This window comes from Anopheles gambiae, chromosome 2, assembly GCF_943734735.2.
Source record: "Anopheles gambiae chromosome 2, idAnoGambNW_F1_1, whole genome shotgun sequence".
Taxonomy (NCBI): Eukaryota; Metazoa; Arthropoda; class Insecta; order Diptera; family Culicidae; genus Anopheles; species Anopheles gambiae.
Window position 1 is genome coordinate 111,173,866 of NC_064601.1, and position 16,826 is coordinate 111,190,691.

The 16,826-nt window shown below is 44.5% G+C and overlaps 2 protein-coding genes across 12 annotated transcripts in view; one reads left to right on the forward strand and one right to left on the reverse strand.

Annotated features, from left to right (window-relative positions):
• Window positions 1–10,327, forward strand: part of LOC1270015 (sodium channel protein 60E) — a 127,260-nt gene extending 116,933 nt beyond the window's left edge. For 10 of the 11 annotated variants that reach the window (XM_061644114.1, XM_061644122.1, XM_061644120.1 and 7 more), the window contains 8 exons: window positions 339–443; window positions 619–965; window positions 1,033–1,360; window positions 1,427–2,262; window positions 2,332–2,631; window positions 2,695–2,990; window positions 3,056–3,214; window positions 3,638–10,327. In XM_061644114.1, coding sequence (XP_061500098.1) covers window positions 339–443; window positions 619–965; window positions 1,033–1,360; window positions 1,427–2,262; window positions 2,332–2,631; window positions 2,695–2,990; window positions 3,056–3,214; window positions 3,638–4,113 — 2,847 coding nt within the window. In that variant the 3' untranslated portion in view covers window positions 4,114–10,327. The remainder of the gene's footprint in view (window positions 1–338; window positions 444–618; window positions 966–1,032; window positions 1,361–1,426; window positions 2,263–2,331; window positions 2,632–2,694; window positions 2,991–3,055; window positions 3,215–3,637) is intronic. The other variant, XM_061644123.1, reaches the window with a different exon arrangement.
• A 955-nt stretch (window positions 10,328–11,282) lies between these two features.
• On the reverse strand, window positions 11,283–13,429 carry LOC1270014 (peptidyl-prolyl cis-trans isomerase 5). Its single transcript, XM_308669.5, has 3 exons — window positions 13,041–13,429; window positions 12,480–12,607; window positions 11,283–11,995 (listed from the first exon to the last, which is right to left on the reverse strand). The coding sequence occupies exons 1-3, from the start codon at window positions 13,116–13,118 to the stop codon at window positions 11,593–11,595; spliced, it is 609 nt and encodes a 202-aa protein (XP_308669.2). The 5' UTR covers window positions 13,119–13,429; the 3' UTR covers window positions 11,283–11,592.
• Between the last annotated feature and the right edge of the window lie 3,397 nt (window positions 13,430–16,826).

Sequence of the window (16,826 nt, forward strand, 5' to 3'; positions counted from 1 at the left end):
ACTCTCATCTCCTGATCATCACGCTCATAGCCATAGTATGCTGTCTGCTTTAACCTGCTGGTCTGGCTACTACTACTAACTTCAGGGACTGAGGGGCAGTGTCGTCCAATTCGAAACCGAAATGTTCTAATATAACGTTTTATTCTTCCCCCACGTTTCTTACACCTTTCCGTTTCTGTTGGTTTTTGCGTTGTTTGTACGCTGTTACGCGTCGGTTTGTATTTATGTTCCGAACTCTTAAATCTTGTTTCCGTTTCCGTTTCGCTTTTTGTGCATTTCATTGTCCGTTACATTGTGTTGTGTTGTGTTGCCATGGTTACCGACTTCCGTACTTCTAGATCGTCAATGACAAGTGGCAATGCTACGCGCTCAACTACAGCTGGGTAAATTCGAAGATCACCTTCGATCACGTCGGGATGGGTTATTTAGCGTTGTTTCAAGTTGTGAGTATAAGCCTTTTCCCTGTAACTCTTTTACTTTCGTATGGTTGATCTTCCATTTCGTTTGTTTAGGTACTTACAAGTTTAATTTCTAACTTCTTTCGTTTCAACTGTTGTACTGTGGGCTAATGTTATCATTCAAATTTATTTCCCCCTGCAAACGTTCAATCTCGCAAAGGCCACCTTTGAAGGATGGATGGAGGTTATGGCAGATGCCGTTGATGCCCGAGGTGTCGATCTGCAGCCGCAGCGGGAGGCAAACCTGTACGCCTATCTGTACTTTGTCATCTTCATCGTGTGTGGATCATTCTTCACGTTGAATCTCTTCATCGGAGTTATCATCGATAACTTTAACATGCTGAAGAAGAAGTACGAGGGCGGCGTGCTGGAAATGTTCCTGACCGAGTCGCAGAAGCATTACTACACCGCGATGAAGAAGCTGGGCCGCAAAAAGCCGCAGAAGGTGATCAAGCGCCCGATCAATCAGTTTCTCGCGATGTTTTACGATCTTTCCAATTCAAGACGGTAATTAGACGATACTAACAGCAAAGGCAGTTATCTGTGGGTACTAATTGTGAGCTTCACTTTGCAGCTTCGAAATAGCCATATTTGTGCTGATTTTTTTAAACATGCTCACCATGGGCATCGAGCACTACGATCAACCGCATGCAGTATTTTTCGTGCTGGAGGTCAGCAATGCCTTCTTCACGACCGTGTTCGGGCTGGAAGCGATCGTGAAGATCGTTGGTTTGCGCTACCACTACTTCACGGTGCCGTGGAACGTGTTCGACTTTCTGCTCGTGCTGGCATCGATCTTCGGCATTCTGATGGAAGACATCATGATCGATTTGCCCATCTCGCCCACGTTACTTCGGGTGGTGCGGGTGTTCCGTATAGGCCGAATATTGCGCTTGATTAAGGTGAGCTAAGCAACAAGTGATCCCTTCAGTTAACGTCAAATAAATCCTTGTTCGATTCCTTTCCAGGCTGCAAAAGGCATCCGTAAGCTGCTGTTTGCGCTGGTCGTGTCGCTGCCGGCACTGTTCAACATTGGCGCACTGCTGGCACTGATCACGTTCATCTACGCCATCATCGGGATGTCGCTGTTTGGGCACGTAAGGCAGCAGGGCGCCCTGGATGATATGGTCAACTTTGAAACGTTCGGGCGCAGCATGCAGCTCCTGTTTCGGCTGATGACATCGGCTGGGTGGAACGATGTGCTAGAGTCGCTCATGATACAACCGCCGGACTGTGAGCTGGCGCTCGATTTCTCCATCAACGGTGACTGTGGCCATCCGCTGCTGGCGATCACCTACTTCACCAGCTTCATCATCATCAGCTACATGATCGTGATCAACATGTACATCGCCATCATTCTGGAGAACTTCAACCAGGCCCACCAGGAGGAGGAGATTGGCATCGTGGAGGACGATCTGGAGATGTTCTACATCCGCTGGTCGAAGTACGACCCGCACGCAGGCCAGTTCATACACTTCAATCAGCTGTCGGACTTTATTGCGTCTCTGGATCCACCGCTTGGCATCCCGAAACCGAACACGGTCGCGCTGGTGTCGTTCAATCTGCCCATTTCCAAGGGGAACAAGATCCACTGTCTGGACATACTGCACGCGCTGGTGAAGCATGTGCTGGGGCACGTGGAGGAGACAGACAACTTCAAGCAGCTACAAGACCAGATGGACCAGAAGTTCAAAAAGCAGTTCCCAACGCGAAAGGAGCTGGAGATTGTGTCGTCGACGCGCATCTGGAAGCGACAGGAGAAGGCGGCCAAAACGATACAGACCGCTTGGAAGGACTACCTGAGGTATGGTGTTGTCTTGCTCGTAGTTGTTGCTTTGTAGGCTAGAAATTCAATTTTCCATTGACTTTTTAGGATGAAGCGTGAACGGGAACGCTCCCCAATGTCACTGGACGAAGAAAACACACAAACTTCCAGCCCGGGCGGATGGCAGAGCAAACTGTCCGCGCTGAACTTCCTGCATCTGCAGGTGCATCGCCGCGGTACGGCCACATCAAGCCGTGCCTCGTCGCGAAAGTCGTCCCGAGCTTCCGATGCGTCCGATTTGAGCGAGCTGGCTGGGCCGTGGCTTAATCTTCCATTGATGCTGGTGTCCGGTACGAGCGACATGGTGAAGGATGTTAAGCAGCAGCATGCGAACGGACTAGAGCTGAAGTAGGTTTTCGGAGTATTATTGGAGTCTGAAAGAGCAGTAACTCTATTTCCAATTTTCCTCAGGGACGCTTCGGACGTGAAGGGACAGCGGCGCCGATCGTTCTACAACTTCCCGTTCTTCCTGCGGCACCAGGACGCCGTCGAGGAAACGTCTACCTCATCGCCGCAGCCACAGAAGCGGCCACTGAAGGACAGCGACACGAACCTGTCGCTCACCACGTCCCTCGAGAAGGTGCCAGTGCCGCCCCCGGCGACACCGAAGTCGAAGCGTGCCACAAGCTTTGTGAAGAAAAAGCCACCCCTGGAGCGTGGCTTTTCCGCCCAGAGTGCATTGCGTCTGAACCGCAATGCGGTCGTGCGTGAGTATTGGAGCAGGGGAATTTCAATATTGGACAACTTTGACTGACTTTGTGTTGCCTTCTAGCGGATGATACACTGTCCACATCGGCAGCGGACGTGAGTATACTCGTGACGGAACCGTCGCCCGATGTACCGACCGTACCGGCACCGGGCGAGACGACGCTTGTCCACGTGCTGGTGCACAGGGAGAGCGAGGAATATCAGTCCGAGCTGGACGAGAAAGGTAAGCCGATGGCAGTTCCGATTACACGTTTTGGTTTGGATGTGCTTTCCTGCCATCACCGTTTGATTTTGATTTTACGCTCTGACTACACCCAAACACCACTAGCAGCTATGTTTCGTTGAGTGCGACCACCATTACACACCCAACTTCGTTAAGTAGCCGCTCACTCTGAACACCAAACACCCAAAGTCTGAAGAGACGAACCTCCCGAAAAGATGCACCTCTCTGTGTTTGCTGTAAATGTGTTTTTTTCTTTCTTTTTTTGTGTCTTTCTATGTTCTTCTCTCTTCTCGCGCCCCACCTTCTCCCATGTGTGTGTGTCTCTCTGTATGTGTGTGTGTGTTTGTTGTATGCGTTGTTGTTGTGCGTTTGCTTCTTTGACCATCATCACCTTCCCCTCGATGGACGGATCAACCAACGAAGGCGAACCCAAGGTCAAAGAACCGCGCGATCCATCCCGTGCGAGTGACATCAAACTTTCACCCGGCACGAACGTTGACTATCAAATTCTAGGTGGACTGGAGGGTGCGCCCCGGCCCGTCGTGACGATCTGCGTCGAAAGTCCGATGGAGTCGCCGGATCAGGATGGTGGTGGTGCTACTGCTTCTGCTGCTACCACAGGGGCAGTCGCAATCCCCATCGATCCGGAACCGATCGATGTGAATCTGCCGCGTGATACGAGCAACATTTTCTACGACTACGAGGAACAGTCTGGGCCGGCCGTTCAAACGGTGCCCGCTGGAGAGGCACCGAACGTTGAGAACAGCGCGGTGACGGTGGAGATTGCGAACGAATTGGCGGAGTGTAAGGCGGGTCGCCGCTCACCGGGCTCACCGGGCGATCGCCATGAGCAGCCGTCCGACCGGCCCGAAGCAGACCTACCGGCACAGTCAAGCTGACGACCATCGGAGCAAACAATGGGCGATGAGCACGCGGCGGACGACAGTTGACAATCTACTTTCTGAGTAAGTTTCATCCTTGCCCACTTCATCGTACAACTCTCCAACAAAGAAAAAAAAACAGCCATTGCAGCAGCTGCTGCTGTTTGGGCAACGTTTGTCTAATCTCTTGTTTTTAGCCTGAAATAGCGTGTGAAGTTCGGAGTACGGTTTGGTGAAGTTGACAGAGATATGATAGGGTTAGTAATAGCAAGACATCTAACCAAATACTAGGTCGCTTGTACATTATGCATTAACCAAAGATTCCTTCCTATTCCGGTAGAACTCCTAGAATACCCAACTGGTTCTCCCCCGTACGATTAAGAGGCATCAGAGGCTCACTAGAGTATTTAAGGATTCACGTTAAAAATAACACCTGTACAGCTAGTGATATTTGGGATGGAGATATAACAGAGGGGGCAGAAATAAGGAAAGAGCGAAACCAACAGTGCGGTTAGACCAACATTTCCACTAAGTGTGTTTACCGTCAGTTCCATTTCACTCTTGCTTCTGAACACTATTTTCTTACTAACAAGACACATTCACAAAATCTGTCTCTTATTCTTGTTACTAAAATCGTTACACTTCTTGCATATCAGTTTTGTGATTAGTAGAGAGTACCCGTGATGGATCGACGACGAACCCCCGCGTCCCAGCATGGCTGATCGTGGGGAGTTGTTGATTACCCCAAAAAGGAAAAAAGGAAACACTTTCATACATGAGTATATATTTTTTTACCTTCAAGTTGTGCATTTAGTACGTAAGTAGAAACGTTTTGAAATTACGACTGCCTGACGAATAGGAATGTTTGGAACTGTTTGCTCCAGCGATGGAGCGTTGTAGGAAGAACGATAAAGGGAAAAGGTATTTTGTTACTGGATGGCTCTATTGCAACTCAAAGATCTCAAATAATCTCAAACCGGTGGATGGAAGATGAAGGAATGAAAAGCTGAACTATGGTTACGTTTTCACTCTCAAAGCTCAGATATTTACCCGTTCTTTGAGTTTTACTTTACCTCATGCAATAGTGTCTGTGGTGTAAAGAAGGCATGTAGTAGTACGGTACAGTACATCGTGACCGGGCAGATTGGCAGATGTTTCGACGCAGATGACTGCGTGAGTAACAAAAAAAAGTGAGAAAACATATGAATCGAATTTAACGTAGTATTTCCTCCTCGCCCCCCCCCCCCCCCCCAATTACTAATGGTAGTGAAATCGGATAGCCACATTTCACCAGTTGATTTGATTGCTGCACAACCTTAGCTCCCATTACATTGAAGATGAAGATCACTGATGGCAGCAGAGTGGTAAAGTGCATGTTCTAATCGTTTTGTACAAATGAAGTAATGTGAATATCAAAAGTAAAATCAATGAGAGTATAACACTGTTCCTGACTGCACACAAACAACCAATGGGTTGTGGAGGGGGTTCACTTAGGTACACGGGGTGAGAGTTTGTTTTCAGTGCTCCAACTTGTTCCTCTGAATGTTGTTCCTTCCCGCCCTACACCACTGTCTGTACAGTATGCAGTATATGCTTCTCGAGTAGGATTAGCCCACATTATAACAGGGGAAGGCTCCAAAGCCCCCCCCCCCCCCCCTCCTCTCCACGTTCCCAATTTAGTGTTGTAAGGATGATACTTGTTGATAGGATAGTTTTGGAAAAACAATTAAAACAAGGAACGTCTGGTCTCTGGTCCCGTGTTCGAGACGTGTGCCGCTAAACGGCGCACGATCGTCACGGGAGGATGCCCTAAAAACCAACTCCTTACATTGTATACAAAAACGCTCAGTCAGATTACGGCTGTTTAATGAAAAGTTAATTTAATTTGCCCTATCGCGCAACCCCCATAACATTCACGGCCATTATTCCGTGCGCGCGTGAGTGTTGTTAAAGCGGGGCTTGCGCATAGCGGTTAGAAGAGGAGAGCGGAGTAAGGTAAATACGCTTATATGAAAAAAAAAAGAAAGGAAACGGTAGACATGGAAGGTGTTACTAGTGTTTAATAGTATAGTGTTTCGTCACGTATGTCAAAGTTAGGAACGCGCTCCACTATAGGAACATTTGAAAATGCATGCTCATAATATTCAACCAAACTCCGGTGAGGGAGCGGCAGAAATACTGGACACGACGGGCACGAGAGCAATACATCTCCAAATCGCAGCTTCCAAACGTAATGGTTAAGGTACATATAATGAAATGAAATGAGTAACTTAAGAAAAACAAAGCGCGTACACACGAAAAGGAATGAACAATTCAATGAAAAATGTTCATAACAAAAAAAAAACAAACAAGAAAACATATAGATAAAAGTTAAATCCGCCACATTTATTAACCACGTTACTCACACGTTATTAAACAAGCAACACATGAAGAAAAAAAACCCACACATATGTAGAGTATAATCGTGAACGTAAGCTTAAATAAGAAAACCCAACAGAAACACTCCATTGCAATAAAAGTTAAATGAAGCGCAACGAGAAAGCAGAGAAAAAGAAAAACAAAGCAACGTTAAAATGAGATGTAAAAATGAGAATGATAAAACGTATATAAAAAGGTATATTAGGATAAGACACAACATTTAAAATCGTGTTACAAAACGAAGAAACCCAAACTAAACAACAAACCAGACAAGTAAAACACAATAATCAACCAGTAATTGTTGCAGATGTTAACGACAACGGATATGAAGAAGAAAAAAACAAGAAAAAAATATTTAAAAAAAACATCTCGTTCAACTTAGTCGCAGATAAAAAAAAAACAAATAACGGTTGTTGATTTAGTTCTAACTAACAGAGTAAGCAGAGATAGAATGTAAAGGGAAATCGACATAAAATTAAATATATATTTATCTCCCCCCCCTCCCCCTCTCTCCCCCTACTGAATCAATTTCCGTTTCCACCGATTCGGTTGACGATGTTAAGTTGAGTTTTGTCTTTTCAGTTCACTGATTACGCTTTTGTCCCGGTCGATCGTTGTTTTTCAGGAGACGTTACGGCGATACGAGTTGACAAAGCGATTAAGAGTTATACACCAAAAAAAAAAGAAGACAACAAAGAAATCTTATACAAAATCGAGATTGTGTGTTTGTACATATAGGAAAACTGTTTGCGAAAAGAATGTTATTCACACTTCACATATTTAAAATGCTCTTATTCCACCCAAACCAGCAAACGCCAGAGTACGAATGGAAGGCTAGCTTATTGTTCATTGGAGCTTTTGCAGTAACCCATTGGGATTTTTTTGAATTTATAAATCTACTGCAGTTAATGCAAATAATAGTTAATTTTGTTAAGATCCTCACTGCCCGCATTACTACGAGCTGGGCCGGTAATACATAAAAAAAAACTGGATCAAACTGACGCCAAATCCATACACCAGATCACACCGTAAATAGAGCAACGAAGCAATATATGACAATAGTAAACAGTAACCGGTGGCGGTACTGACCACCACTGCACATCTTCCCAAAACGCAAATGGCTTTGATAGGTGATTATCTACTTTTCTCAAGCCGGCAACCCGGCTATGTACGTTGTTGTCGTGTCCACACAACGCATTAACCAATCAAAACTGATCGTGACTTGCTGCTGCTGCTGCATCACTTCTACCAGTCGAGATGTAACCTCATTTGGCGTACCACCACCAGATGATATGCCGGTAGCATCTATACCGTAGCAAAGGTTGATTGCCTTCAATTGGTTTCCCTTCCCAGCAAGCACAGTTCCCGGTGTTGTTCACCAGCTAGTGAAAGGTGTGCATGTAGGGAACACTGTCTTGCGAAATCGCAAACGCAAACGTTTGACCATCGTTTTCGGACAAAATGGGCAAACATTCAAGATGTGTCTGTATGATTTTTGATAAGTGTGTCGCGCGCGATCTTTGGTTGCGAAAATGGTACCCCCGTTTTAAGGTTTGAAGCCTCTTGCATGATCACGATCGTATCAAATAAGCTGATTTGCAAATGTGGCCTAAAATGTGGACAAAATCCTTGGCATGTGCTCGGCAAAATTATTTCAAAACTGAATGATTCTGAATTATTAAATACATTTCTAATCTGCAAAGGTACGTAATTATCTACCTGCACAACACCTCAGCTGTAAATATACATATAAATTGCTTGCGTTTTCATTAAAAGTAATAATAAAACAGTTTTTTCATAGTTTTTGAGCTAACAAAATGTCAATTAATTGTTCTTCTACTACTTGATTCTGCTTCTATTGGAGCAGAAAAGCAAACGCATCATCAAAGATTCTTGCCCCATGTTATCTGCAGCTAATAGGCAATGCCACGAACACGCAAACGCATTGTGTTTTGCGTCAATAAATACGCTTCAAAAATAGCAAATAGTTAAGGAAAGTTAATATAACAAAAAAATGCCATTAATTAATAGTTCGCTAGTAGGGGTTCTCGCTAGTGTTTCAAATGGTGTATAGATGTTAAGCGAATTTCTCGTGATAGAGAACCGCGCCTATTGTAAATGCTGTGGGTGAGTGAGCAGCACAAAGGTTAAAACGATACACAATCGGAATAAAGCCATATTAAAAATGGTACCCACCAATCGGTGGAAAACTTCTCAAGGGGATGTTTTTTTTGTTTTGTTTTGTTCTGGGTCCTTTCGCTTGTTATGTAGTTTTATACATTTTTTAACGCCAGAATTTAACGAACGCACGATAAAGACGTGTGATATTAAAATAGAGACATAAATAAGAAATCATGAAACAAAACCGAACAAACGTTCCGGTTTTTAGCTGAATTGCTCACAGCAATGTTATCAACGATCTTCCCGATCTTCGGCAGATGTAAATGGCTTTGGAAAGGAAGTAAAACTAGGATACAGTTTGGGTTTAGATTTAGTCACGGTAATTTACACGTTATTTACTACAAAAAAAAACTTTGAGCTTGGCTTTCCGTTTTCGTAACACTCAATGCATTCTCAAGTAAAAGCAAAATATGTAACCAATCATATATAAAAAAAGAATATAAAAAAAACAGCAACAACCATGTGATGGTATCGCACAAAAAAGAAACTTTTATCAATCTTCTACTGCTCCCGCCCCCCGTTATGAAACAATCAGAACATGGAATCAGAACCCAGAGAGAACAACGTTAAGTGCAAACTTTTTGCTTTCTTTTCTACGAAACACTTACCAACACACTCTTCTTGTGGCAACGCAGGTTAACGCACAATGCAAAACACACACAAAGTTCACCAATAACAACAACAACAACAACAACGGCAAAATACCACTGGCAAAAGCGTGTAAACAAACCACACGAGCAAACAAAACACAATAAGCTAAAAAAAACAGCATTAATAATACGCATATAAAAATAGTAAAAAAAAAACACACACACAGTAGATAATAGAAGGTATTTAACAGGCGGCAAACATTTAAGATGGTAAGATGGTAAATTAAAGCTGAACCCCCCCAATAATAAGCCCATAAAGCGGAAACATTGTAGAAAGTTAGTTAGAATTTTGTTAAATTATATATAAATGTAAGCCCAGTGTAGAACCAACAAAAAAAAACTAAAACAAGGACATGTCACATTGTAATGTGGTAGAAAAGAAGGTAAGAAAACAACAACAACAAAAATGACGAAAAGAAACCAAACAACACAGTATAGCAAAAGTAAGTTAAATGAATCTGTTTAAGGAAAAGAGAGCGAAAAAATACGAACAAAAAAAAAACGAGACAAACCAAGAGCAAAACAAAACGAATAACAAATGAAACGAAGACAAATTATTGAAATTTATAGAAAAAAAAACAGATTTGAAAGGTTGTGTAATTATTTAGAAAGATACCAAAAACTATATATATATACTTATACATATACATATACAAAATATGCAAAATTTGCAAACAACAGCAACAAATTAAACGGAACACACAACACACACAACACAGAAAGCAAGCAAAAAGGAGGAAAACAAAACAATGCTATAAATATGGAGCGTTTTGGAGGGGCAAGGGCTCAACGAAAAAAGAGAGAAAAGTACGAAAAAAGTGGTTAATCGTTGGAGTCAGATGTTTGGAGGATCACTGAAAAAAAAACAACAAACAAACGTGGCTAAAAATATCAAGAGAAAAAAAATTGTACATATAGGACAAAACCAAAAAACCAAGAGTAATAAAACCTGAAACATTAAAAAGATATAATGAAACAACGTACTTCATTCGTCGTGTCGATCATTTCCCGCGGGCAAAGAAAAGTCGTAATTCGAAAAGGAAAGTGTTTCCTGTTGATAAAGAATGCACTGTTTGTGCATCACGATTGTGTTGTGAGGTGTCTGCTTGGTCGGGAAAACACAGCCCTGTCTGTTCATTCATCCCTGACCTAGACCGTTGGATCTACGGCCCTGCTGCATGGTAAATATTTACACCGACACACGCCAAAGGGCTCGTCGACCAGCGGCACGACGAGATGCGTATACTTTTCGCGCATTGCACACTCGCGCAATTAACCCCTCAGTAGCCCCTCACTGTAAGGGCTACAGCAAGGGGTACTGGCGAGGTGAGTACGCCAGTTGCGTTCTATGCTTAATTATAGAGCGTAGTACGTCACGGATCGTGTGGCCGGGCACAGCAAAAAAATAGAACACGCACCAGATGGAAAACAACAGATCTGTGCGCGGAACTAGCGGAACGCTCAAACGCGCTATTGTTTGCGCATTGCGCGTGAGTTTATCGCGGCATTGCTTTGCGAAGGAAAAACAAAGCCTACTCTCTTTCGGCGGCTTATTGTTTCAGGCATAAGAGCACAAATGCTTTTGCGGAAGTAGCATTTTCACCGGAAACGACCACAAATATCATAGAAATCATGTCGCTCGTTCCAGACGGGTTGTGTCGGTGTTTGAGAATTAGACAAAAAAAACCGCTTCAGTATATGCCATATCACCCGATTCGTTACATCGATATCTAATTACCACATTACAAGCTCTCTTTCTTAATTGCCTGGGTGCAGAACGAATGATAAATTATAGACGAGCAAGCGCGTGTGTGCTGCAGCAGTAAGGCTTATCACGATGACAAAACAATAACGATAGCAGTGAATGTTTCTTTTCAAAACTTACTGTAATGACTAATTGTAAAGAGGAGAGAAGAAAAAATGCAACATTTAAAGGTGTAAATTTTATCATAAAAATATGTCTTCTCGTCTCTTTTATTTTCTGAATTAGATTTACTTAGCGAAGAATGGATCTCTTCTCCTCTTAAATGCGAACACACTACTCAGAACCCTTTCCTTCCTTTTTTTGAATCACTTTTTTTTCTTGGACATCCTTCTCGTCGTCGTTATGGGTGGATCCGTTCGCTCGAACAAGAGGATTCGTCCAGGATGGATAGTGTGCGATCTGTAGCGCCACACCCGGCTTTCTGACGCTTCTTTACGCTCTTCCGGGAAGAGAGAGCGTCTTTCGGTCACTCGCACTCTCCCTTTACTCGGTGGCATCGGCCTTATCAACCGCGAACGGCTCGCTGACCGGCAGCGAACCGGAATCGGCAATCTCGACATCGTTCGTCGGACGATCGCGCCCATCGGTGGCGGTGCTTTCGATCTTGCGCACCACGTTCATGCCCTCCAGCACCTTGCCGAACACGACGTGACGCCCGTCCAGCCAGCTCGTCTGCTTGACCGTGATGAAGAACTGCGAACCGTTCGTGTCCTTGCCGGCGTTCGCCATCGACAGCCAGCCGGCACCGTAGTGCTTCAGCTTGAAGTTCTCGTCGGCGAAGCGCTCGCCGTAGATCGATCGTCCGCCGGTGCCGTCTCCCTTGGTGAAGTCACCGCCCTGGATCATGAAGTCGCGGATCACCCGGTGGAACTTGCTGCCCTTGTAGCTATTGGGGGAGGTGGGAGAAGGGAAGAAACAGTGAAGATTGGTTCGGTCGGTTACGTTGGTGTAAAGGCGCGTGTGGGGAAAAGATTGAGAACTAATTTATGCACGAATTAATCATGCATAACCTCAGTGGAGCGGAAGTATAAGATTCAATAAAGTAAAATAACCCCGTGGGAGGCATAAACAGTGGAAGGCAAAGGCACGGAAGAAGAAGAGCAAGTGAAATACTATTCAACGAAAGGAGAAAGCATAATGGAGAGAACACAACAGACTCCATCCACCACGCCTCAATCCGGTTATGGTTTCATCGCCTGCTACGATCATCATTGCCGTTAACCTTACTTTCAATTGCTTCATGCAGTGGAATTGAAACGACGATACCAGCTGGCTTGGGCATTATCGCTCAATTACATTACAAGTCCGTGGGAGGGTTTTTATGCGGATGCTAAATGAATTATGGAAATTTTACGCTCTATGCAACTTACCCTTCTCCTTTGGTGGTCTTCTCGGCCAGCTCCTTGAAGTTGCGGGCAGTCTTCGGTACAGTGCCACCGAACAGACCAATCACGATGCGTCCCTCCGGCTTGCCACCGATCGTGATATCGAAGTAGACCTGGAAAGAGGCGAAACAAAACGAAAAAATCCCATTTATTGTCACATGTTTATAGCATTAGTACTGTGATTGAAACGGATTGTGTTTGAATAACCGACCACCATCCCAAAGAAAAAACGCGCGTGTACGCGTGCTTCTCTCCTATTGCAGAAGGACACGTAAGCATTCGTATGCCAAACCCTCCCCCAACCCCTTCGCTCTATCACCATTCAGCTTCTGATGCTGGCGGGTGATGTGGAAGATGCGTTTCGTAATGCTGATAAGGCAGTGCAAGCACCAACAACAGCAGCAGCACACGCATAAAAAGACGCTGAACATAGTGCTGTTTTTGTACAATTATGCTACAAAAAAACGGAAAGACAAAGCAGCTGATGGATGATGCGGCGATGTGCCGGTTGTTGACCTTCGTTCGCTGCCGTCATTGTAAGCTTACCTTATCCGTCACTTTCGGGCCTTCTCCGGATGCCAGCGCACCGGCAATCAGCACACTCAACACAACGAACAGTTTCATGTTGCTGCAATACTTTTCGGGAAACAGTAGAAACGAACACTTTACGATAGTAAATTGGAGAAGAACTTTTTTCTTTCGACTGACGCCGCCGCTCGATACACAACACGTCCGTTCCGTTGGCGTGTGTAAAAAATTATGAGAATTTGACAGAAGCGGCAGATGGCTTACGGGTACAAACCTTCGCCAGCTGAGAAACCCTCTCCAGCAAACGCAATGCTGGTTTCTCTTTCTTTCTCGGGTGGGCAGAGCGAGCGTAGAAAGAGAAGGGTCTCTACGGATGTTGAGCTATCTCAGTTGCGCTGTACGGTTGAGCGCTAGAGTGAATGGGAAAGGCACTATAAATGGATTTTGATATATCGATCTCTTTCTTTACGCTGTATGCATTATGGGCGAAAATAATTTACAATAAATTAAAATTATTTATTTAATCAGTAGGAAATTATACTAATTCCAACCAAAAAAAAAATGAAAATAAAGCAGATTGATTTACATTTTAGTGAAGTCATTTAGAACATAATTTAATGTTGAGAAACATATGCTAAATGCATTTCAAAGTGTCAAAAGACAAGCTTTCCTATAGGTCACTTGCATTAATAATCCCATACAGGTTCCAAACATTTTGAATCAGCATCAACAATTAAATATTACGATTCACAATCGCTATTTGCAAGGGCGAAAGGGCGTATAATTTTTTTTAATAGATACGATTGTTGGTTTTTTTTTACCAAAACAGAATAGCCCTCTGTGCAAAGTCTTTTATCCGACAGTGCTGCCCTCTATGAACATTAGTTGAGCTTTCCTAAAGCTTTTGTAACGCGTTCTTCTATTTTATTGGAATTTGATGTAGGGAACGATTCGTTTACGTTTAACAATAAAGCAATTAATATTCTTTTTTTATTTCTTATCTTAATTCTATGTCACTAGCCCTTGTGAGCATTGTCTCTTTCGTCAGTGAGGGAAACCGATGCTTTAAAGATGGTCCATGCGATCAACTGCTCCTTTTAAATCTATTGCCTTCACCTTCACCTTCGCCCATTGATAGCAATAAAACAAGTATAAGATCTACAAATTTATGTTCGACAATCAACGCTCAAACGATTCCCTTCCCCGTGCTTAGTAGCAAACGGGTGAAAAAGGGCGATACTAAGCATTTGCTCTTCCTAACCTTTTGCCCCATTATGACAGACCCTTCGTGGGCAGTAGGCTTCGTAGGAACTGGTGACCTTGAAACCGGCCTCATCACACCTTTCTGTCGGCTGTGCTTTGCGAGGGAGCATAATTTGCCAATAAAATAATTCACCAGATTGACCTGAGGGAGGGATTATTTATCGCACACTGCTGCCCAAAGGCTTCCCGCATCTTCGTAACTGTCTTGAACTCACCCACGAAATGTTTCAGAGTTAGATTTTTTTGGCCGTCTCCTTCGATCGATCGCTCTCCATCGCTCTCGTCTTGCGGAATCGGTGGAGAAATATGTTTCGAGCGCTGGATATGGGAGGTCAACATTGCCGACGGTTGACATCATAGTTGCGACGCGCCAGACGGGACGCCACAGCCAAGGCGCTGCCGTACCGTTGGGCCTATCGAAATGCTTCTCCGATTATCGTACCTCATCCTCATTTGCATATGTTTTGTTTTGTCGTGTCGGGAACTGACCCTTCTGCACTGCCGGCTCCAGGTTCATTCATCTCTTCCCATGTGAGCATCCCGTCGTTTGGGCTGCGGTGCGTTTCAGCAGCTTTTCAGCCCTTGCTAACACCGATCGTGAAAGTGTTTTTTGAAGCTTCTCTATGCGCCACGTGAAGAACGATTCGTTTCGTATTGTCAAGGTCAGCTGACGTAACAGTTTAACCGCTAATTTTCGTTGTTGATTTATTGAAAGCACATTCAAAAAAAAACACATTCAAATAATGCTATAACAGCGGCAAGCAGATTAGACTTTCATACATACAAATTCCCCTGATGGCTTCTCGGCCACTTTAAATGATCCAAACAAATTGGACGCACAAAAACAGCAATTCCCATCTCGAAAATGTAATCCACCCACATTGGGTCGGTGATCCTCATTGAATGCTGCTACTGGTGATCTGCTTACCCACAAATTGGTCCGGGCGCCGTAAAAGGTGCAGCCTCACACACAAACAGAAGCACTCTACGTGAGGCACGCCACGAACCTGATCTAGTAGCCTGGGTGATCTCGTCGCTTGGCGTATGATTAGTAAACAAGCAAGCTGCCCATAGGGATGGGAGGGCTGTAGAAGCAGCAGCCGCCTAGAGCTCGCGCAATTAAATGTGCTTCTTGCGTCAAAAACAAAACAAAAACCCTAAAACGCCCGTTTGATGCAAACAAAAATAGAAACATCAAAAAATGGTTTAAAAATAAAGCAACACTGTCCTATCGGTTGTCCCTTCGAACGGGGCTGCGAGGGGCGAAGGTGTTGAAGGCTGATAAGATCATTACGGTTGCGGTTACGGTTGCGGTGGTGGAATTTCCAAATCTAAAATCTTTCGATCGCGCTTCGGAATATTACAACCAAGTCAGCCGCCCGTTTCTGACGATCCGTTTTGGATGATCGCGAGTGATGATGTCTGTTTAGTCAGCATACATAGTTTATATTCCATCGCGCACGGACGGCCGGATAGGTTCAGCGAGATTTGCATACACGCCGATAAACAACAACCATGTGTGTGTGTGTGTGCCTGTGTGTCCGTGCTGCACATTTGTTCGGGGGCAGCATAATGATCGGCGATCGTGTCGAGCGCACCACGGTGTCGTCTAATGGAAGTCCATATATTTTGTTCGCTGATTCAGCGCTTAAAGGCAACCCTTTTGCAACAAGGGCCGAGATGATAACGAGATGACTAACACGCGAGATTACGCCATCCAGGCAGATCGAAAAATGCGATCGATGATCGGATTGGGACGGTTTTTTTCTTTCTTTGGGGCTTTTACCGAGAAGAATCTTGCCAATGTTTGCCTTCGGTTTACGGATATGCAAGAATTCCGCGACCGTAAACATTGCGTAAAACCGGTAGACGTGACGCCATGCTTACGAGCCCCATCGGCATCACTGGCACTCTTTGTTTGACTCCAGCGCTTCGCGCGAGGATTTGGCAAATTTTGCACAAATAAGCAGTGACGGCTGCATGGCCGGTGCCAGAAAACAAAAGCACAGTTCAAATGAGCCTTTTTCTTCTATTGGTTCGGTACGGTCCGAAAATAGAACCTCGCCGTCGTCGTCGACAAGTGGTGTCACGGTCACTCGAGCAGGGCAAGAGTGGTTCACGCACCCAGTTACACCGGGCCGGGAATGCCGGGTGAACAAATTAAGAGATGAGACAGGCATTTACACACGCAAACTCTTGAAAAGCGATCTGTTCCAAGTGGCCAAGTGGGTAAACAGAACCGTTCCACTTAGGGGAATTCCTTTCCGAAATGCTTCCGGGTGTGAGTGTGTGATTGTTTTTAGGGCTAAAAATAGTGATTCTGGAATTATTCCAAACATTCTGGCAATTATTGACATGAGATGGACAGTGCTTGTATTTGGAAGCGTATCCGGCTGATGGGTTCAAGAGTTTGGGATTTAAAATTAATTTTGGTGGATTTTTGTTTCCCCCCATTCCTTCACATGCTCATCTCTTCAGCTCTCAGTCAGTACTATCGCTAAAGCACAACGTGAACGTGACAAACTGCGACACATTACTGCG